At 53.5% G+C, this 27,228-nt stretch overlaps 10 protein-coding genes and 1 non-coding gene across 11 annotated transcripts; 7 read left to right on the top strand and 4 right to left on the bottom strand.

Annotated features, from left to right (window-relative positions):
• Positions 1–1,628: 1,628 nt before the first annotated feature.
• On the bottom strand, positions 1,629–5,163 carry POSPLADRAFT_1150839 (hypothetical protein; the record flags this gene model as incomplete). The annotated part of the gene is made up of 15 exons (XM_024486465.1): positions 1,629–1,667; positions 1,726–1,756; positions 1,811–2,077; positions 2,131–2,288; positions 2,348–2,412; positions 2,467–2,481; positions 2,539–2,661; positions 2,714–3,618; positions 3,815–3,955; positions 4,008–4,045; positions 4,094–4,203; positions 4,254–4,638; positions 4,698–4,806; positions 4,860–5,059; positions 5,116–5,163. 15 exons carry the CDS (start codon positions 5,161–5,163, stop codon positions 1,629–1,631), a joined length of 2,634 nt encoding a protein of 877 aa, XP_024336286.1.
• A 3,965-nt stretch (positions 5,164–9,128) lies between these two features.
• Positions 9,129–10,652, bottom strand: POSPLADRAFT_1150094 (hypothetical protein; the record flags this gene model as incomplete). Its single annotated transcript, XM_024486380.1, has 4 exons — positions 9,129–9,290; positions 9,376–9,662; positions 9,731–10,093; positions 10,142–10,652. 4 exons carry the CDS (start codon positions 10,650–10,652, stop codon positions 9,129–9,131), a joined length of 1,323 nt encoding a protein of 440 aa, XP_024336287.1.
• A 648-nt stretch (positions 10,653–11,300) lies between these two features.
• Positions 11,301–11,554, top strand: POSPLADRAFT_1124165 (hypothetical protein; the record flags this gene model as incomplete). The annotated part of the gene is made up of 2 exons (XM_024483544.1): positions 11,301–11,398; positions 11,464–11,554. Coding segments are annotated over 2 exons (189 nt in total), but the record flags the coding sequence as incomplete, so codon positions are not given.
• A 426-nt stretch (positions 11,555–11,980) lies between these two features.
• On the top strand, positions 11,981–15,613 carry POSPLADRAFT_1150912 (hypothetical protein; the record flags this gene model as incomplete). The annotated part of the gene is made up of 14 exons (XM_024486471.1): positions 11,981–12,458; positions 12,516–12,713; positions 12,764–12,896; positions 12,970–13,189; positions 13,238–13,285; positions 13,345–13,427; positions 13,478–13,601; positions 13,658–13,721; positions 13,772–14,468; positions 14,524–14,830; positions 14,891–15,041; positions 15,100–15,169; positions 15,228–15,351; positions 15,410–15,613. 14 exons carry the CDS (start codon positions 11,981–11,983, stop codon positions 15,611–15,613), a joined length of 2,901 nt encoding a protein of 966 aa, XP_024336289.1.
• Positions 15,614–15,867: 254 nt separating this feature from the next.
• Positions 15,868–15,953, bottom strand: POSPLADRAFT_t121. The gene has a single exon. It is a non-coding gene; the product is annotated as a tRNA-Gly (tRNA).
• A 101-nt stretch (positions 15,954–16,054) lies between these two features.
• Positions 16,055–17,744, top strand: POSPLADRAFT_1172810 (hypothetical protein; the record flags this gene model as incomplete). Its single annotated transcript, XM_024488199.1, has 5 exons — positions 16,055–16,187; positions 16,243–16,626; positions 16,683–17,071; positions 17,121–17,176; positions 17,234–17,744. 5 exons carry the CDS (start codon positions 16,055–16,057, stop codon positions 17,613–17,615), a joined length of 1,344 nt encoding a protein of 447 aa, XP_024336290.1. The 3' UTR covers positions 17,616–17,744.
• A 100-nt stretch (positions 17,745–17,844) lies between these two features.
• POSPLADRAFT_1041055 (hypothetical protein) lies at positions 17,845–18,774 on the top strand (the record flags this gene model as incomplete). The annotated part of the gene is made up of 1 exon (XM_024477841.1): positions 17,845–18,774. One exon carries the CDS (start codon positions 17,848–17,850, stop codon positions 18,661–18,663), a length of 816 nt encoding a protein of 271 aa, XP_024336291.1. The 3' UTR covers positions 18,664–18,774.
• Positions 18,775–18,985: 211 nt separating this feature from the next.
• Positions 18,986–21,379, top strand: POSPLADRAFT_1184259 (hypothetical protein; the record flags this gene model as incomplete). The annotated part of the gene is made up of 12 exons (XM_024489067.1): positions 18,986–19,042; positions 19,108–19,215; positions 19,269–19,547; positions 19,605–19,690; positions 19,747–19,832; positions 19,893–20,174; positions 20,229–20,315; positions 20,370–20,511; positions 20,574–20,656; positions 20,721–20,821; positions 20,877–20,959; positions 21,013–21,379. 12 exons carry the CDS (start codon positions 18,986–18,988, stop codon positions 21,260–21,262), a joined length of 1,644 nt encoding a protein of 547 aa, XP_024336292.1. The 3' UTR covers positions 21,263–21,379.
• Positions 21,380–21,490: 111 nt separating this feature from the next.
• On the top strand, positions 21,491–23,025 carry POSPLADRAFT_1048811 (hypothetical protein; the record flags this gene model as incomplete). Its single annotated transcript, XM_024479599.1, has 5 exons — positions 21,491–21,576; positions 21,620–22,283; positions 22,343–22,505; positions 22,559–22,897; positions 22,943–23,025. 5 exons carry the CDS (start codon positions 21,491–21,493, stop codon positions 23,023–23,025), a joined length of 1,335 nt encoding a protein of 444 aa, XP_024336293.1.
• A 685-nt stretch (positions 23,026–23,710) lies between these two features.
• On the top strand, positions 23,711–24,123 carry POSPLADRAFT_1059687 (hypothetical protein; the record flags this gene model as incomplete). The annotated part of the gene is made up of 4 exons (XM_024481186.1): positions 23,711–23,731; positions 23,784–23,864; positions 23,918–23,970; positions 24,033–24,123. 4 exons carry the CDS (start codon positions 23,711–23,713, stop codon positions 24,121–24,123), a joined length of 246 nt encoding a protein of 81 aa, XP_024336294.1.
• A 510-nt stretch (positions 24,124–24,633) lies between these two features.
• POSPLADRAFT_1150167 (hypothetical protein) lies at positions 24,634–26,496 on the bottom strand (the record flags this gene model as incomplete). The annotated part of the gene is made up of 3 exons (XM_024486389.1): positions 24,634–25,701; positions 25,754–26,065; positions 26,119–26,496. The coding sequence occupies 3 exons, from the start codon at positions 26,494–26,496 to the stop codon at positions 24,634–24,636; spliced, it is 1,758 nt and encodes a 585-aa protein (XP_024336295.1).
• Positions 26,497–27,228: the final 732 nt, after the last annotated feature.

Here is a 27,228-nt window from a genome sequence, read left to right on the forward strand (position 1 = left end):
GAGGGAACGAGCAAAAGCTGAAACAGAGGGGTCTGTGACACGTTTGCAGCCAGGGATATCAAGCCCGAGGAGTCGAGGGATGACCTACATGGTAGCCAAGCTGTCTTGAGTGGCGGTCCACATGATGAGAATTTTTGGGAAGCCCTAGAGAATTATGTGCAGTGTGTGCAACCAAGCACATTTTGGCGTGCTGAGAGGCCTCGGCTGTCTTAGGACGACATCTCATTCCACGACAGTGCAGCAGGACGAGACCATGCTGGAGGACGGCAACCAGAGCTAGGTTGGAGATTCTATAAGATGCACACATACGATCACCTGCTGCTTTCATTCAACTCTGCCTCACACAATCACGCGCGAAGTTGCGAGTGCCCGAAAGAAGGCAGATGAAGGGGGACTCGGTGCCATTTAGTAGCTAACTTCACAATCAGCCATTGTATGCAAGAGACAGTCGCTTTTCACTGAGGAGTTCGGGATATTCGTCTTTTGAAGTGCTTCCATTGTTTGGAGTGAAGCGCTATTTGGACAACGACCACGGAGTTGGAAGAGATCTCCTCTCGTTGAGATACATGCATCACTCACACTTCGTGCCTTCTCACTTTAGGAAGAAGAAATTGCGTATAAAACTCCTACAATGTGGGAGAGACCACGGCAAGGCATTCGGAAAGGTCATCAGACGGTACCAGATAAGTCAGACAAGAGGGCCGGTGAGGAGAAGTTGGAGTCTAGGAGAAGATCTGGGTTGCTCGGCGTCATCGCTGTCTTATATATGTATATGACCCTTTTCGGCAGGTGTGACGGGGTGCTGCCACCAAGAAAGTATAATGATGTACTAGGAGAAGTAGAGGTGAAGAGTGATCGATCGTCCGTGAAAGTGTCCAAAACAGGTAAGATGCCTTCTCCAACGGGATGGAAGTCGCGATTACTAATAGATTCGAGACGTCGAGTTCGTTTCACTCCCGGCATTGTCTCGGCTTATCCATGTCAGATCCCAGGGGTGGCCGGCCGACGCACCCTCAGAAGCCTGGCATCACTCTGAATCACCCACACCATCTAGTCTGCCTCGTCTTTGCCGTGCAGCGTAAGTTAGTGGAAGTAGAAAGGGATCAGAGACTCGTATGCATGAAAGCATAATTGGATAGAGGTCGCTGTTGTGGCATGCGTCGTGTGAACATAATCTCTTCTTTACGGGCGCATCGGCGCACACACTGCTGAGCGAACTGTGGCACAGTTCGCTTGCAAATGAAGAGTAGTACCCAAGTTCATTACGGGTTGACATGATTGGGAATACCAGCCACGACCATATTAGGGCTACGCCGCACATCTCTTGAATTCCAAGCGAGAGGCAGGCAGCTCGACCCCCGTGGCACCTGTAGCCGATACAGTGACACGGGACAGAGGACTTTAGAAGTGTTCGAGACAAATGGCAGTACGAACGAGCAAGTAAAAAGCAATTCAAATACACGACTTGTGTACGAAAGAGCTCCGCAGCGACGAAGAGTCAAGTGCGTGGGGCTTAGTCAAGTCTATATGACATTGTCGTGATACAATGTCGCAAGGGGAAAAGGAGCGATGTTATGCGAAGCAGCGCGTGATGTCCTGTCAATTACCAGCCATAAACCCAACACTTGTCAATATGAGAAGATCATGAACCATGGGTTCAGTACAATCTATTGGCGACCACAAAAGCATAAGGAAACCGTATGGTGAATCATGGTTCGTACGTACCGGATAGAGGATATGAGACCCTGCAGTGATTCTGTGAGATATTGGATCAGCTCGGTACATTGTTATAAGAGATCTGAAAACTCACGCTAGTGGGAAGATGACTGCCCAGTCATAATTGTAGATCCTCCATCCTTCCGGGACGAAGTTGAGTGTCATGACGATCATCAAGATGCACGCGAGTATGCACAGCACGAGTGCGAGCCAGAACCGCTTAAGAATCTTGGGCACCTCCAGCCAGAAGTTCGACCGCTCGACCTCCTTCTTCGTCGCGCCCCAGGCGATATTGTACGAGAACAGGTGCGCGAGTAGCGCTTGCGAGAGGTGGATGGACAGGCCGCCGAAGAAAAAAAAGCTTTGAAGCACAGTTCAGTTGACGAAAGCAAACACGGCGCGGGAAGGACGCACAAGAAGGGCACCCATGTCAGATTCTCGACGAGCGCGTCGAGGAGGTTGCGTTGACCGAGACGGTATTGCAGCAGCGTGTAGCCGAAGTTGCCCGCGCCTGGAAATACGACCGTACATGCGAGCCAGATCTCGAAGCTGTGTTCATAGAAGCCGTCGACCTTGCAATCACATATATGGCATGAGCAGGTATTCACTAAAGATAACAGCTTATCCTGACAGTGAGCGCCCAACCCAACACCAGGTAATTTGACAAGGAGAGCACGAACGCGGCAGAGATACCATCTGTAAAGAGAATGGTTTCAGAGGCAAGGACTTCACGAGGCAGAAGCGACTAACAGTAAGAGAACATGTCTGCGAGAAGTCACGAGTGAGCGTTGGAGAGAGAAATCACAGGAGATTGATCCATACAGGAAAGCATCGTGAACTTGTAATGAACCGGCGCATCAGACCAGATGAAGACACGTAGCTGCTTCGTGATAGGGCCCATTTTCCACCAGTCAACGAGCGGATTGAATATGAGCTCGTTACAACCTGACAGGCAATGGTTAGCGTATGAGATCTTGCACAAGCACGAGCCACGCACCATATGCATACTTCTGCCAACGGTTCAGCTCATCATCGCATGTCAGAGACACGCCCTCCTTGAAGCCGCCCTCGGAGTAGGACGCCCATCGGATGTTATATCCCTTGAGCTGCAGCCGCAATGCCATATCAAAGTCCTCCGACACATTCGACTCGGACCAGATCTTCTTGATGCCGTCTGCCGGGTCGACGAAAGCAGCGTCCTGCAGCGCCGACCAGCGCAGGAACGCATTATGCCCCACAAACGGCGCTACCTCGCCGTTGGCGCAGCCCATCGAGATGCACTTGTTGATCCTCCTAGTAAAATGCGCGATTCCGTTCTCGAAGTAGTGGTGCGCCACCTGCATCACATCCGACTCGTGCTGGATGATCGCCACCTCCGGGCACTCGTACAGCTCCCGCGCCGCATCACGCAGACAATCCTCGGGTACGATGGTATCCGAGTCAACAATCAGGATAATCTCACCGGCGCGCAGTGACTTGCCATTGCTCGCCCATGGCCGCCAGCGCCGCCCACTCTCCTCGAATATCTGTTCAATCGCCAGGTTCATCGCCTTGTCCTCGAGACATTCGCCGTCTTGTGAGATCGCATCCTCCCCGCCATGTAAAGCCGCCTCCGCTTCGAGCGCCAAGAGATGCTTCTCGAGTTTAAGGGACAGCGCAAGCCCATAGTTCATATTCGATGCCTTCTTGAAACGGCCCGCGCGTTTGAACCCATCAGGTGCGTTATCGTGGGGAGGGCGTGCGACCCAGCCAATGTTGTTGTCCGCATAGAATGCGATGCGCTCGGCGCGATCCGCCTCAGAGACGAGCTGAAGACCATCGTCGTGAACGAAGATGGAGGAGGTACCGCCCTGGCGAGCGTACGTCTGCATTGCTTTCTTGAGCGAGTATACCGACGGAGCACTGGTGAGGTATCGGGCAACGGATTAGCTCCTGAGCGAAAACGTCAAACAAGCATCATGGATGAGTCGGATATAAGCGTAAATCCCGCTTGAGTTTAACAGACAACTAATCGTCCTTGATTGAGCTCGCAGGGCGCTGAGTTCAACAGCGCCCGATAGCATACTGGATTGCAAATGGTCATATGCAGCAGACTTACATGGTCTCCTTTAGGCTCTCCTTGTAGACAGGCATCTCGATGGTAATTTGCGGCAAGTTGGAGTCCACCTCCTTGTTGGGTGCTGGAGGGACTGCTGAATAGTATTTCGAGTTCTCGTGGTATTGAGCGACAGGGCCAAGGCTATGACGAATCATTGGGGCCTGTATTGAAGATTAAAATGCAGCATACGCACACAAATGAGACGTTGGTGATAATCTGAAGACAGAAGAACTAGTAGTATGTCAGTGAATGAACTAGCTATGGATCAAGTCTCCCCACCAATGCGACACAGAAGAGGAAAGGTGTCGTCGCGATAAGTGCGAAGCGAGTGTAGACACCATCTAAGACGGTCTCCTCGATGAGAGTGCTAATACCGCTGGCGATAAAGTCTGAGAGACGTAAGTTAGTATAGCGCTTATACACGCGACGACGAACTTACACGTCGCAAGCGCGGCACCGAGACCGTTATAGACAGGCGAGAAGAGGCGATGGGGTCGATGCGACGGGCCCCGCATAAACTTCTCCACGTCGTCCTTATTCGAAACCCAGTAGCCCAGACCGCAGTTCCGTTTCTTTTTTTTCTTCGGTGTGTCCTTCGCCTTCGCAATCGCAGAGACCTCCTGCTCGTCAATGACAGCCAAAGTGCCCTTCTCGGCGAGATAGACGTCAGAAGCCGCAGTCGATGGCTCCGTGGAGCCGCCAAACGACGCAAACGCGGATCGGTGCTTCCATACGAGTTGAATCAGCTTCTCCTCGAAGTCCTTGCACGTAGGGATGATATTGTCTAGCGAATACGACCATACAACGAGAACGCTCTCGTCGCGCTGGGGGTGTTCAGCATTAGCTGGCACGCGTCAATGCGGTAGTGACATAGCCAACTTACGATGAAGGCAGCACACTGTTCCTTGTCTGCACGAGGAAGGAACATCATCGTGTCCAGAATTTGGATGCGGGTGTCCACATCAACGAAGATGACATCGGCATCTTCTTTGCTGGTTATCAAGGTCAGCCATGCCACGTATCAGATCCGCTGGTAGAGACGCACACCGTCGCGAGTGCGGCATGGATGGCTGCACTGCGAATCTTGACTGCCACGACCGGGTTGAGAGCTCTCACCGCCGCCTCGAATGGCTCCAGGTGGCGGTTCTCGTAAGGGAAGACGCGGAAGTGTCCTGCGGCGACCCTAAGGCAGACACCCGCATGTATGTTCTCCTGCGAGGGCTTGAACCAAGCGTCGGCCTGTGTCTGCACATAGGAAATGTGAGATGCGAGGCGAGACACAAAACGTGATTACGACGAACCTGTTTGAAGATGTGATGAAGCAACGCGTCGAATGCATCATAGTCCATGGCGACAAATGAGCAATAAGGGAAAGGGACAACGCAACTCGGAAATTCGGCGAATCTGAGCTTGCTTGTGGCCAAGCTGCACCAATAAGCGGTCTATATGTACATCGGCTGTATAGGACATCTTATAAGGGCGGAAGTGAGATGTCAACTGCACTTGGGAAATCTGCGCGGCTAGGCAGGTCCAGGACCTGAGCAGGATCCTCCTCCTCCGCCGAGTCGGGACGCAGCTGTCAACAAACGGAGAAGCATGAGGATAGCGAACGACTGTCATCACTGTCCGTTTCTGGTCAGCTAAGGAGACCACGGATAACAGGAGTAACAGAAGAACGAATGACAGCTGTGTCATATTCCGACACAAACAAAGGGATTTTCCGGAGCAGCAGCGACACCTGGAATGGGCAATACGCACCCATGGCAAATATTAATCAATAGGTTTCTAGGCCATGTCCACGCACTGTGAATTCAATGAACATCATGATATGAGACCCAAGTGATCGTCACGCTCCTCATATGCTTGTTGTGCCGCGCTGACGAGATGTGCGTCAGCAGAACCTAGATCTTTGCTATACTCATTGGTACTTTTGCTTCTTGATCACCCCGGTGTCTCTGAATTAGGTGTGTCAAGACGGAGTAACCGGATTACTGAGGTCGTTATTATATGCGTCATTTTATAAGATTAATACCGTTCAATAGAGCAGAAGCGAGACTTCGACTATCGCACACGGACATAACATCTAGATGTGTGTTGCGCGGTACAAACGCTGCGGATGCACACCCCCGAGAATAACAGAGTTGCCCGCGCCAATTTGACGGCACGATCGCGATCGCGGATTCCACAACAGGAAACCTTCTTGTTACCGCTTTATTAAGGTCCTTATTCCTGCTTACTAGAAAAGAAATAAGCAGAGATAAGTAGAAATAGGTGCCGATAAAGCGATCCTTCTACTTACCCCATTGTGGCAGTACAATTGTCAATCGCACACCTATCTCCCTAGGATGTACATCGCACGGCCAGCACAGCGCGCACACCGACTCATTTTCTCATGACTCAGCCGCCCTGGCTAGGCGTTGCGAGAGCCCTTCTGGTGAGCTAACTCCGCCGGCATGGTGTGCATACTAGACTAGTCAAGAGCCCGTCCCGACACTCGGACAATATCAAGTTCTCCGCGCGGAGCCGGGCGAGATGCATCCGCGGATAGGTATGTGCTTGGCCTTCTGGCAATGCCCAGCCGCCCATGGCCTGTGCGGGCCCGTCAAGGTGTCTAATGCAGCATTGTACCTATGCTCCCGCGTTTCTTCTCGTGGATGGCTGACGCTACACCTTTACCTAAGAATGTCGACCGGCCATGATTTCTGTCACTGATGCAATGAAACCATGCCTGCCAAGCTGGCATTGTTGCGCCCTAGAAACCTTTGGTCGCGCTGAGGACAACATAACCTCTGCTTTCCCGTCAGGATTTACATTTCTCCCGCTGCCGTTTGCCCGCTCGTGCATGTGCATCTCATGACGTCCCCGTCTTCCATACCATAGTCGAAGTTGCATGGCGCCACCACGGAGTGCTAGCTTTCCCTCTTGTTACCTGCAAGCTCAAATCTTGCGGGTATCTCGTTGGACCATCTCTCGTTGGCAACTCATGTTCAGTATTTTTCCTATGGCCAGCTGGCGGATGTTGAGAAATTGGAATTTGCGTTCAGTTGCAAACTCAGAGAACTACTAGCATGACTCATTATGGTACGTTACCTTCAATCATGTAACATCTTCTTGCGACGCTCTCTTCTGCGTTCTCCAGCAAAACCAACTGTACTTCGGTATGCCGATCATGAAGGGATCATGTACCAATCCACGATCCCCGATTGCTGAACGCGTCCCATCTCTTCGGGCTTGTCGTACGTCTGGCAAGCAGGTCTCGCGGTCTTTGAGGCACATCCTCCATAACATCCTGCGCTGCATGCGGAAATAAGGCTACGCGCGGGCCTTCTTGTCGCCGCGAATGCGATCACCGCATGATGCTCCTGCCTTCGCTTTCACCTTTACACACTTTAAGTTTCTCCCCCCGCCTCTCGCCCGATAATCATTGCGTTTTATATATTCGCACCATCGCCGCGCACGTTCGGCGGCCACATACGGATGCACTGTATGCGCGGCTGCAGACGCGACATCGCAAACACCGTAAGCGCTCTGGCGGCGATGACCACCCGTCTTCTGTTTTCTGTTTTCTGGCTTCTTTCTTCCTCATGTCATCTTATATCTTTCTGCCAGGCTCCAGTGGTCGCGATGCCCGCAGCGATACCCCTGTGCCTAGTTTTCATGCCGTCCAGCCCTTGTGTTGTGCCGGCGCGGGCCCGCTCTGCACGCTCTGGCTTCACCGTGCATGGCGCTGCCGCAAGAGATCCCTGGTGGGGAAATGCGGCAAACACTGTCCGCTTGAGAGAAGTTTGCTTGCAAAACATACATGGCGCGCAGTAGCTGGCCGTATCGGCGCACATCTTCTGATCATGGCCCGCTACTCATTGTACATGCGGATGATCCTTGCTACCTGGTGAATGTATTAGGGCATGGCGTACGGCATGCTATGGCAAGCTCTTTATCAGCATTGCACTGGGCGTCTTGGTTATCTCGCAACATCAGGGAGTTTGAAGCTTACGCAGACAAGAAACTACCGATTCCCATTTCTCTACCTCTATCTCTACCTCTCCCGACCTTGGTCTCCGCTGCCGTGCCGTCAAGAGACAACTCGGAGTCATTTCTATGTTACGTTGTCGCTATCTCATTCTCTGAAGCAGGGCTCCCACGGCGCATTCTATTGCATCAGCCGCAGACATCACACCGACGCTCAGTCAGCTCATCTCCGTGTTCTGTTCTTTTGTGATTGATTGCGCCAGGGAAGGTTGCACAAGTACCAGGCCTAGTGCCGTTACAGCTCACCGCGATAGTACCTGTGCCTATGTCAATGGTTGACGTGCCTGCGGGCAGGATGTATGATATAGTGGACATTGCCTCTTGCATGCTGCGGAGGACGTTTGTGCGGGAACATTCATGTGTTCTTGAATTTCACTACAGATCGGTGTGTTCCAGCCATGCACCACGGCACTGTGGAGTGGATCCAGTTCCTCGTAGGTGGTACGTCGATCCTGTCGTTCAAACCTTAGCAGATTCAGAGAATCCGTACCTGACCCCGGCGTTGCCCATAACCAGTTGTTAATCGTGGCTTCTATTATGCTACACTAGGTCGTTTCCGCAAAGCTGGAACAATCCCTCATGCAGAATATTCACGCGCGGGCTTGTGTCTGCTAACATACAAGAGTCAACAGGACGACCTTGACCCAAGCACTCCAATTAAAATGACAGGACATGAGGGGAATTCGACGCCCACTACACGCATCTCGCTATGCGGAGGCACGGTTGAAGGAAGGTGTGTAAAGAACACATTACTTATTGCTTATCTGGCTACTAGCAAGTATATTTAGACATGCTTCTCGGCTCCCTTGAAAGTTTTCACCTACTGCCGGCCTTTGAACTTATAGTGCCTGCAGCAGCAGAGAAGCAGAAGTGCAGGGTGGTATGGTCTGCCTTTCCTGGCGACCCTGCCTGTTATTAAGTTTCAAGTGCACTCATATCGGGTCTTGACCGAGTGCTTGAATTGCTAAAATTCAGCTCGAACACAATGCCATACAAGATTCCCAGGTCGCCGTGTCATACTGTAACTTTGAAATACCTTGGGATGATTTCCCTCAGTTTAGCCACCACAGCGTACGTCATCAAGGGTCGTGGGAGTTAGAATTCACACATGGATTGGTTTATAGTAAGAGTATGACAGTGCAGGGCAAGAAGCGGAGGCGACTGAGGTGAAATAGTATATCAGGTTAATCTGTATGGAGTCGCACGTAATGTCAACGGCTATCGCACCAGTCACTGGACCAATTCAAACATACTTTCCATTACGCCGCCAATCACTCGCGGCGAGTTAGTATAGGTCCGTACTATCATCAGCTCTGGGCACGAAAACAATGTTCTTCTCCTCTGCCTCACGTAGCCGCCCTAGCTCCTTGTCCAAGAATCGCCTCAAAGAATGAATATTCTCACCGCGGTAGACGCGGTATATACCGTGCTTGTCTTCATGATACAGCTGCCATCAAGCCGATATAAAGTCGACATGCACAGGCGAGAAGATTAGATTGGGAGACACTCGGACAGAGTGGCTTGCCACGCACCGGTGGTGGGCGCTCCGAGAAGCGTTCTACGCCTCTGCGCTTCAGTGCCGGGACCGCCGATACGCTGAGGTGCTCTAGCTTTCCGAGCTTACGCAACACAACGTGCAACGCATCCAGTCCCAGCTGCCTGCACCGCGAGATGTGCAGACGCTCGAGGGTGGGAGTATGCTCTGCCAGGAACAGAACCGCATTGTCCGTGAGATGCTTCAACCCAACGACAGAAAGCCGCTGGAGATGCTGGAGCGTCGCCAGCTCCATCACGGCGAGATCGGTGAGGCGAGAATTGACTGTAACATGCCATGAGAACAGTCAGCGGTCGGCTGGACAAGGCGGGGGAACAGGATAGATGACTCACAGCTCACGTCCACCGACTTCATCTGTGTGCAGGTCCGTACGATGCTCACCACACCGCGATCTGTGAGCGACCCCAATCGAGGCATAGTGAGCTCATTCAGATGCGAGCCCAATGTTGCGATAGCCTCCGCCGCGCTGTCGCTGAGTGCCATGCATCCTGACAAGTTAAGATGCTGTATCCGGGGTGCATACGCGACAATGCCAGCGATCGCGATGTCAGTCAGCTGCACGCAGTAACTGAGGTCAAGGAGGCGAAGGTCGGAAAGTTTATGTCCAGGCGAGAACTCCAGTTGAGGAAGGTCATCTAGCCAGGTAGAGGGCCTGGTGCCGTTGGATGACCGAGAAGGATCTTGGTTTGCAGATACTGACAAGGCGGTGCTCGTGCGACTTCTTCTTGCGATGCGTTCTCGACGAGGAGGAGGATACGGGAATGCCTTGTCAGTCAGATGTGTGCAATGGGCCACTTTGAGCCGCTTCAGGCCTGCTGAGAAGGTCCAGATGGCGCGGATAGTCAAGGGAGTGATGAGAGGGAGGTTGCAGATCTCCAGCTCGGACAACTCTGTGAGCGAGCGAGCAAGAGCCGAGATGGAGGGGTCTGTCAGCGTCGCGAGACCGTTCAGTTTGACAGCCTCAAGATCGGTCGCCAACTTCGCCAACTCCAAGATGGCGGTGTCTGTGATATGTATGCAGCCAGATATGTCGAGCTCGAGGAGCTGAGATGCGGTACGTGCCAGGAGGATGACTGTCCGATCGGTGAGGTCGGGGATGCCAGTAAGACGAACCGTCTCGAGGTTGGGACACCAAGGGATGATGTGAGCAAGGTCGTCATCAATTATGCCATGGTCTTCGTCACGAGTCAGCTCGAGATGCACGACCTCGTAGCAGGAAGCAATGGTGAGTGGGAGGCGGTTCACAAAGCTCATGGTTGTCCCCAATGGCGGTCAAGGATTCAATAGCCAGGACAACATCCATGGAAGTATAGTGAGGTCAGTGCACGGATATAAGTTGCTGCTGAAGGGACTGCAGCGTGTGGAGTGGCCTTGCGGTCATGCCGTTTACTGTGTCAACGTATACAAAGCGCGGCCCAAGCACCGGAACACTCTAGATGGTGCGTAGTGAGTAATTGCAGCTCTATAATATGCAGGCGTAAGCATGGTGTACATTAGGAAACTAATAGGAGCATACATGAGACAGGTCTGCGGCAAGCGCGAGAACACAAGCAGCAACCTGCAGGTCCCCTCGTTGAGCAGCTCACGCGACTCCTTGATCGAGGCTTTCAGGGTTAAATGCGACAAGCAAGCGACCCAAAGTGCGCTGGGGAGGAAAGCTCTGGCAGAGAAACGATTGGGCCGAGTAAAGGCCGAGGCTGCGTCACCGAGGGCGTGCGACCGATGATCACCCACCGGACATCATACTAGTGCTCCTCCTCATTCACCTCCTCAACCTCGACGCGGCCTGCGATGAGCAACCTCTCGTCCACATCTTCATCGATTACAGCCACCCCATCCAATGTAAAGGCAACTCAGTCGTACCCGAGTCAACCACCAGGCACTCCAACCGGAAAATCACCGAGTCGAATCCCAGTAACGCCTGCCGTCTTGCGGTCCATATTCGCGTCGTCGCGCACAACACTCGAAGAGCGCTCGCTCTCACGAGTCGCTTTCTTCCGGTGTGTAATCCCTGTGTTTGTTGAATCAGGGTATCGTCATTATTGTTGTGATCACAATCCTGCAGGTTCACCGGGTTCCTGCTTAGTTGTGTCGCGATCAGTCTCGCAGCTGCCCGAGGACGAGGAATAAAGAGCGGTGCCGCATTGCTTGGAGTGGGTGTTGTATAATCGAAGCCAGAGCATCTCCCATCGTAAACCGCCGTCGTGCGTTTCAATGCAACCTCCGAAGTCCTCTCTTCATCGCACGTGACTCCACGCGACGATAAGGCAAGCATGACTGACGATGGCGAGTCCGGGCTCGCTTCTGACTTCAGTCCCCCTTCCCTATAATCTCACAAATGGCAGGTTGTGTTCAGACTATGGGCGTTCAAAGCAACGAGGAAACCTTCGCGATGAATATGGAGTTCCACAGTCTCTCTGTATGTGATGTATGAGAGGGGTGATATGTACCAGGGGAAGCCTCGCGGATACAGTACGTGAGTCTTACGGCCGGAATCTCGTCCAGCGCCGGCATGTATGCTCCCATGTGTATACACTCCATATATAATGAGATTGCCCTTGACAGTTTGATTTGCAACCGCCATGTCCAGCAAGGGGCATCTCACAGAGCTACCGCTGGCAAGCGCGGTGGGCAAGCGTCCATCCCCCAGAAGACTTCTACTACTTGCGTTATGTGCCCTTGTCGCGATTGTTACGGTGCTTACATGCAATAGCTTGCTCTATGCAACCACTACCGGTGCAGGTCCTCGAATTCAGCGCGTCCCACTGAATGCAGAACATGTACTAAACCAATGTGCCTCCCTCCGGAAGGTCCCCGGCCCACCTGAGGATTTCTTGGCGAGAGCAGTCTCGGATCGTTTTGAGCCAGGGACTCAGCCGACGCTCATCAAGAACGCAAAGCTATGGACGGGCGCGAGAAATGGTAGCGAGATCGTCTACGGCGACTTATTGTTGGACGGCGGACTAGTGAAGGCCATCGGATACATCCCTAGAGCACTATATGCGGAGGATGATACAGTATTCATTGACGCCAAGGGTGCATGGGTCACTCCCGGACTAGGTACGTGGCATCTCGCTCTTTGCATAGTGTGAGACTGAATCTCGGGGTCATGGTAAGTGGATCTTCACTCCCATGTAGGTCTGTTTAGTGCACCAGGTATGGCCGGGACCTACGATGTCAACTCCCGACATGGACCAGTCTTGCCCTGGTTGCGAAGTATCGACGCGTTTGACACACACGACGACGCGTTTCAGCTAGCTATCGCGGGCGGAGTCACTTCTGTGCAGGTCCTTCCTGGGAGTGGAAACGCCATTGGTGCGTCGCCCCGGTGAACAAAGTGAGGTCTTGGATTGATCTCGTCGCAGGCGGACAGGCTTTCATGTTCAAATTGCGCAAGACGTCTGACAGGTCGCCGACGTCAATGATCATAGAACCGCCGCACACACTCAATGGCAGTGAGCCTGACCCGTCCCAGCCCTTGCGTTGGCGACATATGAAGTGAGCAACGTTTGTCCCAATGAGGAAGGGGGCAGTGGTGCTCATGTTCCTATGCTGTCACGGCCATCTGCAGACAGGCTTGCGGCGAGAATCTCCGCAGGTATGGCAACCGCATGGATGCCATTTGGTCCTTCCGCTCCGCATACAACGAGGCTCGCCAGATCAAGCATGCTCAGGATGCATTCTGCGCAAAGGCCGAGGCCGGTCTGTGGAACGCGCTTGAGGGACAGAGCTATCCGGAGAACCTCCAGTGGGAGGCTCTGGTAGATGTATTGAGAGGGAGAGTCAAGGTAGTGTGACATCACTTCTGGTTAGATTGAAATCGTGACTTTTGTGCGCAGATCGCGAATCACTGCTATGAAGAGGTCGACCTTGACGACATTGTGCGGGTACGCTGTGACACGCTGATGTTCATTACTCTTTGCTGACTAGTACCGCTCTGTGGTAGCTCACGAACGAATTTCAATTCCCCATTGCCTCCTTCCATCACGCGTCTGAGGCATGGCTAGTACCCGACGTATTGAAGAGAACGTGAGTCTTGACCGTGTTGTATATATTGTCTCACTAATTGACTTCTCTAGATATGGAGGTACTCCTGCCGTTGCGATCTTTGCCAGCAATCACCGGTACAAGCGTGAGTCATACAGGGGCTCAGAGTTTGCCCCCCGTGTACTAGTAGACAACGGCATACCCGTGGTCATGAAGGTGAGCATCACATGCATATATGGGAAACGAACGAATTGACTCAAAGGCGCATATAGTCCGATCATCCAGTATTGAATAGTCGTTACCTTATGTTCGAGGCGCAACAGGCACACTATTACGGTAATAACAACACCCTTGCGATTCCAGTTTTGCTGAGACTATTCATGTAGGGTTGCCGCCGCACCTGGCGCTCTTATCTGTGACCGCGGTGCCAGCCAATGCAGCGGGCATGTCGCATCGTATCGGAATCCTGTACGAGGGTGCTGATGCTGATGTCGTGCTTTGGGACTCGCATCCGCTCCAGCTCGGCGCGACACCCAAGAAGGTCTGGATCGACGGCATCCTGCAAGTCGGAGCAGATGAGGATGGTATCGTCATCGGCAAAGGCAAGGATAAGGAGTTCCAGGAGGTGCCCATAGTACCGAATTGGGACGCGGAGCGCCGCGCGGCGGTCGAATGGGAAGGCCTTCCTCCGCTCGCCCCGACTCGGCAGGATGGACGCGTTGCATTCCACAATGTGCGCGAGCTGTGGATCCGACGGGATGACGAAATTTACGAGGTTTACGGCGGTGACAACATGGAGCTAGCAGACGTGGTCGTGGATGGAGGGCATGTAACCTGTGTCGGGCGACACTGTCTTGGCGGGATCAATGCGAAGGCCGTGTTAGACCTGCACGGCGGGTCAATTTCGCCAGCTTTCATGACGTACGGGTCGCCTCTGGGCGTTGAGGAGATTGCGGGAGAGGCGTCGACGGGAGACGGGAAACGATTCGATCCCTTCAATGGCGAGGTGCCGAGCATATTGGGTGATCAGGGTGCTGTGGTGCGGGCGGGGGATACGTTGCAGTTTGGAACGAGGAATGCGCTGTGAGCTTAGTTCTATCGTTTTTATCGTCTCGCAGCTGACCATCTGATGAATCAGGATTGCTCATCGAGCAGGCGTCGCGTATGCAACCTCCTCGCTGGAAAAGGTCAACTTGTTCTCCGGGTCTTCCTCCATCATCGGAGGACTTTCCGTAACCTTCCGTACAGGCTCGCAGCACGGGCTCGAGCATGGTGCAATTGTCAAAGAAATCGCCGCACTGCACATCACCATGAGCCGCGCCGCACCATACTCATCTGAAGGCTGGGCCAGCGTCAGCACCCAAGTAGCCACGTTGAGGAGACTACTGCTGAACGGCGAGCCCACTGATACGGAGACAGGCAAGTGGTTCAAACAAGCCGCGAAGGTATGTGGTACCCATAGTGAACTGCGATATACCCAACCCACAAGGCTTTGTGCCTTATAGGGTGCAATCGCGCTAGTGGTTGATGTCGGCAGCGCCGATATCATGGCAACCTTGCTGAGGCTGAAGGTCGACGTAGAGCAAGCAAGAGGCTCCTTCATGAAGATGGTTTTCGCTGGGGCGGCGGAAGCTCATCTCATTGCGGAGGAGATCGGTAAGATACTCCTTGTCCAGATGTAAGAGTCTTCGGTGAACATGATCTTCGCGCACAGCACGCGCCAAAGTAGGGGTAATCCTCGATCCCGTTCGACCTTTCCCGGGATCTTGGGATAACCGTAGGATGTACGTCTCAATCATGGCACATATGCGTCACTTCTCGAATGACATGGAATGTCTTCAGATTGGCCGGACCACCGCTCACAAACGACACGGCGCTCGTCACGCTCATGGATGCTGGAGTGACGGTCGCGGTCGGCGTACGTGACGCCTGGCAAGCAAGCAATACGCGCTTCGATGTTGCATGGGTATGTCCGACTTCGCGATGACTGGCAAATTATTGTTCTCTGACGTAGCTTGATTTAGGCCGCCCTGGAGGCCAATGGGCGGATTGACAGACGGCAAGCCTATGCCTTGGGCTCTACGAACCTCGAAACGCTGCTAGGCGTACAAGACTGGATTGGCGACGAAGCAGACCTTGTTGCGTTCGATGGTGGCAGCGCGTTTGACCTTTCCAGCAAGGTCGTTGCTATTGTATCACCGGGCCGGGGGTTAGTCGAACTCGTGTAAGAAAACTTTGATCTTCGTATAGTGTGAGCAGCTAGGTCTGCAAGCGCATATTTATCTAGGCACCCTGACTCCTTACTGTGGTTCTTACGGCTCGCAAGCAATGTTTACAACAGAATCCCTCTAATCTCAGCATGAAAGCATTAGAGCGAGTGTGATAGCGTTACATTGTTCTGGCTCGTTGTAACGCTTAGGAATACCGATCGCGAAATGATCGCTGTGACTGCCCAAGAAAACTATATTCTCACGAGGTGAAATACACCGAGCGGGAGTCGAACCCGCGCCGCTTGCTATCAAAGACCGACCGTGGAAGGCAAGCATGATACCGTTTCACCATCGGTGTGGTTCTTTGTCATTCTATAGGGAGCATCATCTTCTCTTTTGCGCCAAAGTGGCCCAAAGATGAAAGCCTTCGTACTCTTGGGACCTACTGCCACCCTGAAGATGTCTGTCTTGTTAGAGACGTCCCTGGGCGACATTGTCATTGACTTAGAAGTGGATGCATGTCCTAAAACATGCCAAAACTTCCTCAAACTGTGTAAAGTCTACTACTACAACCTGAATGCTTTCTTCAATGGTATGCTCAGCTGTCATCTGGGGATATCACAGACTGATTCATGGGCGAAATTCAGTCTCCAAGGATTTTTTGGCGCAAGCTGGTGACCCAACAGCGACGGGTACAGGAGGCGAGTCCATCTGGTCTTTGATTGCCTCGCAGCAAGGAAAACAAGAGCCCCGCTACTTCAGTCCCGAGTTTGTTCCGCGCTTGAAACACAAGGCGAAGGGAACTGTGTCTATGGCGGTTGCCCCGTCCATCGAAGGACAGAGCAAAGGTGGCTGCGGTAGTCAATTCTTCATCACGCTCGCGGATGATATCGACTACCTCGACGGGAAGCATGCCGTGTTCGGCCATGTTGTGGAGGGACTAGACACGCTCGACCAGCTGAACGACGTTTTCACGGACCAGGATGGGAGACCTCTTAAAGATGTAAGGATAAGGCATGTCGAGATCTTGGGTACGTTTACTCCACCCGAGTGCCCATTGATTGAGTGCTCACGCAGGTGCCGACAGACGACCCGTTTGAGGACCCTTCAGGACTTGTAGTGCCAGCATCGGTGCCCACTCGTCCGCCAGACAACTCTACGCGCATTGCGGAAGATGAAGATCCGCTCGCCACATTGCCTGAAGAGGAGGCAGAAGCAGAACGCCGGAAGCAGGCTGCGCGTGCTGCAGCATTGACGTTGGAAATGGTCGGCGATCTCCCCTTTGCCAACGTTCGTCCCCCAGAGAATGTCCTTTTCGTATGCAAGCTTAATCCGGTCACCCGCGACGAAGATCTAGAGCTCATATTCTCGCGCTTCGGACCGATCATGAGCTGCCAAGTAATCCGGGACAAGAAGACGGGTGACTCTCTACAGTATGCATTCATTGAATTTGACAAGCGAGAGGATGCTGAACAGGTGCGCGTTCCCGTCATGTTGTTGTATTACTCCAGCTCACGGATAGCAGGCGTATTTCAAGATGCAGAATGTATTGGTCGACGATAGGCGCATCTGGGTAGACTTGTGAGTTTTGACTGTGGCGCTGTCTACTGTCAATATCAGCTGACATTTATTCAACAGCTCCCAGTCTGTCTCCCGCCTCAACTCTACGTGGTCGAATAATCCCAAGATGGGGCCTCGTCTCACAAAGGGCAACAAGACGCGAGGGCCCAGCGGGTACGGCGGAATAGATAATTTAGAGGCTACACGGCGGTATAGGGAAAGCTCGACCGGTGAGGATGCCGGTTATGGGCTGGTCTTTGACGTGCCGGACAACGCGCACAGCCGACGCCGCCGGAGTAGAACTCGTAGTAGATCACCACATCGAGAGCGCTCCCAAGACCGGAGGAGACGTTCCAGGACACCTCGTCCGGGAGGCCGGGGCGCAGAGCGAGATCGTGACCGCCGCAGAAGTCGCAGCAGGGACAGACGCTCGAAAGATCGGTATGACCACCGCCGGTGAGGGGAAGTTGTTTGTGGCTTCGGCGTTCTGTGCAACTCTGTTTCAGTCTTCTCCTTCACCGTGCGTTGCATTGTATCATGTTCCGGTGGTGTTGCCACTAGCAGTGCTTACGACTGAGCTGTCATACCTAGATCTATCGTTCCGATCAGTCCTGCCATATTGACTCGCAGTGCCGCAAGGGACTGAATAAAAACAGGTGATCTTGTTTCATCCCAGTCCCCATTTTCACGCCATGACCACCCATCCCTTCGAGTTCGTCGACTCCGACCTTGTATTACGCGCGACTGCACCGTGCGTCGTTGATTTCCACGTGCACCGGTGCATCCTCTCTGTTGCGTCACCTTTCTTTGCGCACATGTTCACATTGCCGCAAGCACCATCATCCCAGCCCTCCACGCCCCTCATTGAAGTATCTGAGGATCGCACGACGCTCGAAATGCTCCTACGTATTATTTATCCCGTGTCGAAACCCAAAATCGAGACTTTAGACGAACTAACACCGGTCCTCGATGCGGCTTTCAAGTACGAGATGTCAGCCGCAATCGACTTCCTTCGCAGTCAACTGGTTGCACCACGATTCGTAGAGTCAGCACCCGTTCGCGTCTACGCAATCGCGTCCCGATTCGACCTCGAGGAGGAGGCCAAAGTTGCGTCGCGGCATACCCTCTCTGTCCAGGTCCTCGACTGCCCGCTTCACGAGGACCTGAAGCATATCACGGCTTTCTCCTACCATCAGCTACTCAACCTCCACCATCGACGCGCGCAAGCAGCGCAGGAGCTAATGAAGATCTCTGACAACGTCAAATGCATGAGGTGCAATGCGCCGCCTTACGGCACGTACACTGCGCCGAAATGGTGGGAGGACTTCGAAGCGCGGGCGACAAAGGAGTTGGCTACGCGGCCGACGACAGACGTCATATTCTCAATGGCATTTCTAGCGCAGTCGGCGCAGGCAGGATGCGAGCGATGTGCAGGGAGCATCCTCGACGCGTACTGGTTCCTGCAGGATTTGAAGAAGAAAATTGACGATCTCCCCTCCACGATATAATAGGAACTCGTATCCGGCCACTCGTCATATACCGACTATCAGTGTATTTTCCTCTTATCTTCCTTTGCTTCTTTGGACGACACGGATACACAGCCTTAATTAATTACTATTCTACATCAATTGATCTTGCATATGATCGAGGGCCTGCATAGATAGACATCATTCGATTAGCCGACTACGCGGGAATGCACTGTGCCTTGCCAGTTATGAGCCGAGTCATGGTCCAGTTATCGATTATGGGCCTAATGTAAGGTCGCCGATGGATTATAGGATTGGAAGCTGGCGCATACAAACCACTCGCTTTTTCTCCTGAACCCCCACCATGGCCACACCACAGCTTGCGTCATTCAAAGTCCCAGCCGTCGAGAATGAGCCCATGGTATGCCCCCTTACTTGCAATTGACCAATAGCTCTTCTAGTTGGTACTGAGAGGATCGTGTATAGAGGAGCTACGCTCCCGGCTCTGCTGAGCGCAAGAGCCTCGAGGCCGCCCTCGCGCAGCTGGAGAAGGAGCTACCATTAGAGGTCCCCTGTGTCGTCAATGGAAAGCCGGTCAGTATCTGCTGCCATACATGAGTGGCAAGGCTAATCGCGTCCGATCGCAGGTCAAGACTGGCAAGCTGGCCAAGCAGCCGATGCCTCACGAGTATGCTAGGCACCTTTGCACATACCACGAAGCTGACCAGGCGACGGTCGCGGCTGCCATTGACGGCGCGCTGGCCGCGAAGGGGGAGTGGGAAGCCATGCCGTGGAACGACCGCGCCGCTATCTTCCTCAAGGCCGCGGATCTTGTCAGTGGAAAGTACCGCTACAAGTTGATGGCCGCAACGATCCTCGGTCAGGGCAAGAACGCATGGCAGGCTGAGATCGACGCTGCTGCGGAGGTATGTCCATTATTGCCGCAAGCCAAGCCGATCGTACTCAGAGTAGCGCTACTGTAGCTCTCGGACTTCTTGCGCTTTGGCGTGAAGTATGTGGAGGAGCTGTACTCTCAGCAGCCGCCTAAGAATACTCCAGGCAGCTGGAAGTAAGTTGCGTGAAGGCGTCACAGATTCGGAGGCTCATGCTATTTGCGATGTCCAGCCGTGTCGAATATCGTGCACTAGAGGGCTTTGTGCTCGCCGTTTCGCCATTCAACTTCACGGCCATCGGCGGCAACCTCTCTGCTGGTAAAGTCACGCCGACCGCAGGCTATATGCGCTCAGACTGATCAATCCTACTTTGTTCAGTGCCCGCACTTGTGGGCAATGTGGTTGTGTGGAAGCCCTCGCCTGCAGCCACCTACTCCAACTACATCGTCTACCAGATCCTGACGGAGGCAGGTGTACCTCCGGGCGTCATCCAGTTCGTCCCTGGGCCGCCGGAGGAAGTGACCGGGCAGGCCATCGCAAACCCCAACTTCGCCGCGCTGCACTTCACCGGCAGCACGTTCGTGTTCAAGAAGCTATGGAAGGACATCGCGGCGAACCTCGATACGTACAAGGGGTATCCACGAATTGTTGGAGAGACTGGTGTGTACTTTGGTCGTACAATTGCCTTCCTCCGACTGACCGGGCCATATCCAGGCGGAAAGAACTTCCACATCATCCACCAGTCTGCAGAAATCAAGAATGCAGTCATGCAGACCATTCGTGGGGCATTTGAGTACCAAGGTGAGAGGAGCAATTTAGCGCGTTGAGCACATAGTCTGAACAAACTACTCCCAGGTCAAAAATGCTCTGCTCTGTCGCGTGTGTACGTTGCATCGTCCATATGGAATGCCGGGTTCAAGGAGCAGCTCCTTGCTGAAGTCGCCAAGCTGAAGGTCGGATCTCCGACAGACTTCGCTAACTTCATTGGCCCTGTCATGTTCGTGTAGCACCCTCCTCCTCTTACCCGCACAGCTGACCATTCGTACCAAACTTCTACAGCGGTCGGCCCGCTTTCGAGAAAGTCACTAGCTATATCAAGAAAGCGAAGGATGCCGGCGGGGAGATCTTGGCGGGAGGGAGCGGTCAGTGTTCACAACATGACCGCATAGTGCAGGCTGCTCATGCGCATGTGCGCCCTCTGTTCAGCGGATGACTCGGTTGGGTACTACGTTCAACCCACTGTCATCCTGACGAAGGACCCGAAGTCGGTGACAATGGCCGAGGAGATCTTTGGACCGGTCTTGACTGTGAGATTGATATTCACAATGTAAGATAGATACCGTACTAACCTCGCACGTCCAGGTCTATGTCTACGAGGACACTGACTTCGAGAAGACGCTCGACCTCATTGACACGACCTCACCATATGCGTTGACGGGCTCAATGTAAACCACACCGCTTCTTCTTTTTTCTATCCTCCTACTAACGACGTCCTTAGCTTCTCGCAAGACCGCAAGGCACTCCTCCAGGCAACGAACAGGCTGCGCAACTCCGCCGGCAACGTGTACTACAACGAAAAGTGCACGGGCGCCGTCGTGGGGCAGCAACCATTCGGCGGTGCTCGTGCGAGTGGTACGAACGACAAAGCGGGCAGTATGTCGATTTTCTACCGCTTCGTCTCCGCGCGGAGTATCAAGGAGAACTTCGTCAGTCTGGAAGACTATTTGTACCCGTCGAACCTGCAGTAAGTGCGCATTCGCGAAGCCGCAAATGAATCCGAGGGGACGTATGGCTGGAGAAGTCAAGATATACCTGTGTAGCATTTGCATAACATGTAGCGTGAAGCTAAAATCATTTGTACTCCCCTATTGTGCCCTTGCAGCTCAGCTGGCTGTGCAGTACAAAGCTGAGGCATCGTCAAGGATTGCAGCCACCCCCAGCAAAGAAGCGCAAACAGGCGCCGAGGCGACCAAGACATGCAGTCTTTCTCGAAGTCCTGCTTCATTCTGCATGATCTCTGCACGAGCTCGTATCCCCTTGAAGTCTTCTTTACCACACACTCGTGCGGTCGTATCGTCACTACGGCGCTGGAACTTCTCGAGCAGCGCGCATGATAATGCAGACAACCGGGCGAGCTCGAAGCTCTTCGAGGACGCAGCTCGCGAGGAAGCACAGGAGGCTTCAACGCCTGTGCGGCCAAGCAGGATCTCCATATTAGAGGGGCAGAGCGAGAATTGGACGGGCGAGGAGTCCACGCGCGATGCCGTCTTGCGTATGCTGGTCGACAAGTACAAGCCTCTGCGTAGCGGGCCAATCAGAACTGCAGACGAGAAGCTGAAGCAGGCACCGCCCAATGTGTCTGCACCGAATGTTGTCGAGGCAGCGTCAGCTGTTCCGCATCCAACTGATAGCGTGCAGGCGAGCACTCCTCGCAAGTATCTACCTCACGAACCCCTCTTGCCGTCTATTGAAGGGCATAAGCCATGGCATACGACTTTCAAGGTGCCGTCGCATGCCACCTCTAGTATCCGTTACGGCCATATACCCCAGCCATCTCGGACTGCCTCTTCGTTGAAGATAGACGATAAAGCGAAGAGGCTAGAGAGAGACGCCAAGCGTCGCACCGCGGAGGCTGGTAGATTGTCGCGGGCTAAGGAGTCCACGCTAGACTATCGTCTCGGGATCAAGAACGGCGCTGCAGCCATGCAGGCTCGACCGGCCCCCGCTACACTGAAGGGTTGGTCCAATCTCGTCGAGGACCGCATAGAGGTGAGGAAGAGTCTACCAGCTTAGTACTCTGAATGTGCATTCTCACTACTCGTGCACAGCGTGCACGTCAAGCAGGTTTGTTTAACAACGTCAAGGGTCGAGGACAGCCTCTTGCATCTCATACGCAAGACAAGAACCCTTTTATCGGTCGAGAAGAATTCCTGATGAATCGCATCGTCCAGCGCCAGGGCGCTGCTCCTCCATGGGTAGAAGTTCAGGGAGGTCAGTATGTGCTCTTGACTTATCAAGCCCCTTTTGTTGAACAGTATTCATAGAACTGGAATCTGCCATCAACTCGTTCAGAGATGTCATCAGGCAATCATGGACAAGACGTGCGATACGGATGCTCACCATCTCTCAGCCTGCCGCATTGCTACCTAGATTGACGCTCAGCAGCGTAACCTCATTGCGAGATGCAGAATGGGAAGCACGAGAACGCGCGTTCCATGAGAAGGCCATTGACGAGATGAACGCGCTAGTCCGCAAATACAACGGCCTGGCGCCCTACGCAGTCCGCCGGGCATATTACTCTCGCAGTGCGGAGGTAGACAAATTGTATCGTGACGCGGCACAGGACATTCTACATGGACTCGCTGCAAGGGTGAATCAGCAGGGTATGTCAAACCGGGTAGTCGACGGCGAGGACGAGGAGACCGCAGGATCAGCGCCTGCTAATGTTCTCGCGACGTATGGCTTCCGGGAGATGATTCGAGACCTATGGGCATCTCTCCGGGGGCGTTGAGGTCAGCGTGGTCTCCTTGTGTTAGCTGGACAGCCTCTTCAATCTTAGAAATGTACCTGTAATAACTCTATTGCTGTGTCGTTAGATCCATGTATTTGTACGTATAGTCCCCGTCTTCGACAACGTGCATTCGTCGTTGTTTGCTGCTTGTATCACCATGTGGTTGCGTCCAGTTCACAGCTGGGAGCGTTCTGCTCTCTTGACCGCGCGCGATGGCCATCCTCCCTGCCCTGGAATGCGGATTAAGGCCTCGTGGAAATCTGTACCATATGCCACGAGGCGATGGTGCGCATCTTGACTCCGCCCATGTCCCTGAATCTGCTGTCTACGACGTTACCTGGGGTAGCATCGAGCTGCATTGTCCCAAGCTCCACGTCGAAATACTTATAACGGCTCTGGAGCGACCAGAACGGTTGTTTGGCTGCCTTCTTTGGTGTCCAAACATCGCGGTGTAATCGAGCGGAGCAACAAATCGAGAACAATGAGTCCTGCACCATTTGGAAAATTCGCGGACTGGCGATCACGGGCCTCATGGCTGCCTCGCGCTGCAGAACCGAAGTGCTGTACATCTTATCTATAAAAAGGCCCCAATTTCTCGTATTTTTCTCTCAGCAAACACCAGCAGACTTCCCTCACATTCCTGCTCACCCCAGCAAACCCTCGTAAGTCCTCTCTAAGTCCTACCATGTCGTCTGATGAGATTATCGTACGTCGCTGTTGTTCTTGACCGTTATGTTGAGCTTACGTCCGCTGTGTAGCCCGGCGATATTGTCGCTGTTCAGAATGGAGTTTCTGGGAGGAGAGAGGGTTTGGTCATTGGCAGCCACGTCGACTACGCTGTGAGCATAGGTTGATGACCTCATCCCATCCGATTTTGACACAGCGACTACAGGGCCGTCAAATCCTTCAGGTGCAGATGGAGCCGGGAGAGATCTACAATGCTTGGTATGTCTGCGTGCAATTCACGCGTCGTGCTCTCTTCACACTACTCCCGATTTCACGAACAGGTACCCCACCGTCACGCGCGTGAAGCGCACCATCTCGTATACCCGCCCGCAGCACAAGCAGCGCACAGTCGAGCGTTTCATCTACTGGTGACCACAGCATCCGACCAGCCTGGGATCTCCATGGGATTGCCTAACGCTTTGCGATGACGCCGTTTACCGCCACCCTTTCGCCGAGCTCGGACATTGCTCGTCAAGTGTACGATAACAGGCGATTGTGGGACGTGGACCGCAGGGCGGACAGGCAGTCGTCCTTTATGTATGTGTGTATATTATCTGCAGTTCAGCTACTATCCGGGAGAAATGCGCGCCGTTGGTTAGGGACGGATGCATTGGACATTATGCGATAGAGAACGGGACTGTTGATGTCATGTAACATTTGCGAGCTATTCAAAACTGGATTACACCATTCTTTTTCACCTGTGTGAGAGCATTGATTGAGGGGGGAGGGAGAGCGATAGGACATGCGGAGCCAACGTTCCAGCATAGCGGATAGCGGTGAGATGTGTGAATGTGTGCGCGTATATGTATGGAAACGGCAATAAGTAGGGCTACTGATACAGACGCAAACATGGACAGGAGGCGGAAGCAAGGAGCCAAGCGACTATGCGCGGAGGTCAACTGGCCTTGCCGTTGAGGTGGGAGGAGCCAGCTGCTGTGACGCTGCTGTGGGTTGTGGTTGTGGTTCTCTGAGGGGATGAGAGGGAGACATCGGTGCTGACGCCTTCGCTTTCGAGGACGATGCGGTGCGTACCGGAGCAGCAGCAGCAATACCATTCGGCTTCGGCGACCGAGGAGTTTGTTTTAGACTCTTCGGTTCTGCAGCCTTGCCATCAGCATGACCGTTCTGCGCTGAAAGTTCGCGAGGCTTTGCTGGCTTGGTTGGCTGTGGTAAAGGTGGAACCGCCTCTCTATCCGGCGGGGACATGGACATGCCTCTCGACGAGTGCGCCGACACGCTCTGGAAGATTCGCGGGCCGACAAACTTCGGTGTGGGTTTTACGACCTTGACTTCCTCCGCATCGCCGTTGCGACTCGGCAGGGACACGCACGAGCCGTTCGTGTGCGCGGCGTCTGGACGGAGCGTCTCCTCCGAGCTGCGCGGTGAATGCGAAAGGTATATGCTTGGCCGAGGCATCACGACGCGCTCGTAAAACAGCATGAATGCCCCCGAGCCCTCCTGCAGGACGCTCTCGATGCCGACCTCACGCACGCTGTCGTCACTAATTCGCAGCCATCCACGACCGGGTATCGGTGGAGGGCCCTCCTCATCGCGAATAGGACCGTATCGCACGCAGTGTTCGCATTCACAGCCCAATGGGCATGCAAGTTTGGGCGGGGCGAAACGGCGGGTGCCGGCAGACAGTGGCCGTGGATTCCGCCGGAAACAGACGTAGTGGCCGAAGGAGTGTTGGCCATAGTGGCACACAACGGCAGCAAGACGGTAGAGTGTGCGCGGTGTCGCGTATGCTGCAGGTGTAGGTGTTGTGCTGCGAGGTATTGGTGGAGGCGGGGTGGATATGGGTACAGATGGCACGGTAGAGAGCTGCCCAGAGGTAGTATATGGTGTGAGATCCAGGATCTCCGGGAACTGTACGCGGCAGTTGTTTTTTGCTGCGTAATGTCCATAATGCATGGATCGGTTGAGGTGAAGGGCGAGGACTCGTGGTGGCTGATCGAAAGGTAATCAGTAGACAGACGCGGGACTAGTACCCAACGCGTACTCTTGCAATCATAGCTTGTTTTGTCGACGCTTTGCTGAAGACTTTCTCTAACTTGACACCCTTGATGTCCTCCTCCATCCGACTATCATCTATCGCAGCCTTCACGCGAGCCGCGAGCTTCCGTGCATCATGTGCACGCTTCTTCTTGGATGAAGAAGGGGAGGACTCGGTGCGTAATGCCTCTGCGAGCCTCTCCGCCTCCTGTACAAGTCGCTGATATGTCGCAAGCATGGAGCATTTGCGACAGATGCAGTCGGTTAAGAGCTCTAGTCGTGTATAATCCTCTAAGCAGTCCTCCAGCCGACATGAGCTCTATCAGGAGACGTATGAATTGTGCAATCACATGGAGGATAGATATCGCATACCGCAAGTCGAGGTACGGCTAATTGCCAATTGTCGAAAGCGAAGTGCATCACAGCCTCCGTGTAACCGCACTCAACGCAGCTCCGCCGATTTGCGGTCAAGCCATCGAAGACGCTCTTGCCAATCTCGCGGCCTGCGCGACCTTGCCCTTGCGCAAGGGCTCCCAAGCCTCGGTCCCGATATCCCTCCTTGTCCACGGCGGTTGCCTCATTCTTAATACATTCAGATAGAAGCTGAAACAGCTCCTGTGCATCCTGATGTTCGCGGGATGAGAACAGTGAATTGTGCTTCCCAGACGAGTGGTTTGATAGCGCATTGATGATGTCAATGGGTCGGATGGCATGGGGGGAGGACGTGGGAGTATTCAATCCTAGAGTCATTTCACGTGAAGCGAAATACTGAAATGGATTTAATAACGCTACGCACTGTGTAATAATTCCCGTAGGGCATCTACGACAGGCGTTGGTACGTCCAATACTTCGGCTTTCGAGTGAATTTCCTCAATGTGGGGCTGTAGGTAGCACAGCGAAGCCATAGCCTACGCCTCAAAGTGAGTACAGCGATGTCGTTCACCCGGATCGGACACCCCGCACACCTGTAGTGTCGAGTCCATAAAGCAATATGTACCCGAGATGTTGACCAGTCCAGGATAATACCCCTCGGAGTCATCGTGTGTTTTGCGTATGTCTTCTACACTCACATGTCAATGGTTCCAGTCACAATCAATCCTCAGCCTCAGCCAGTGCGCACCGAGTTTGTGCCCATCCTGCGCAAGCTGCTCTGCGCGCGTGCGGACAAGCCTCTTCTTTGACTTCCTCTTCTCAGAGCCAGAGCTCGGGCCCGGATGCCCCTCGAACCAGTTCCAGGGTAGTACGACAGATAGCGCCTCCAAGACCATGTAGGAGAACGAGATGATAGATGCTTTGCACGCGTTGCCTGCCAATACGAGCAGTGGAATTACGAAGACGATCACAAGCGGGAACACTTGCTCAAAGATGGAGCTGGATGTAGACTGCAAGTACAAATAGCGAAGATCGTGCAGACTGTTCATCTGCGCGAGAGCATCAAGCTTTTGCTAGGTGCATCGGTAGCGGTCAAGTTCCGCTTCAGCA

Source organism: Postia placenta, assembly GCF_002117355.1.
Source record: "Postia placenta MAD-698-R-SB12 unplaced genomic scaffold POSPLAscaffold_12, whole genome shotgun sequence".
NCBI lineage: Eukaryota > Fungi > Basidiomycota > Agaricomycetes > Polyporales > Adustoporiaceae > Rhodonia > Rhodonia placenta.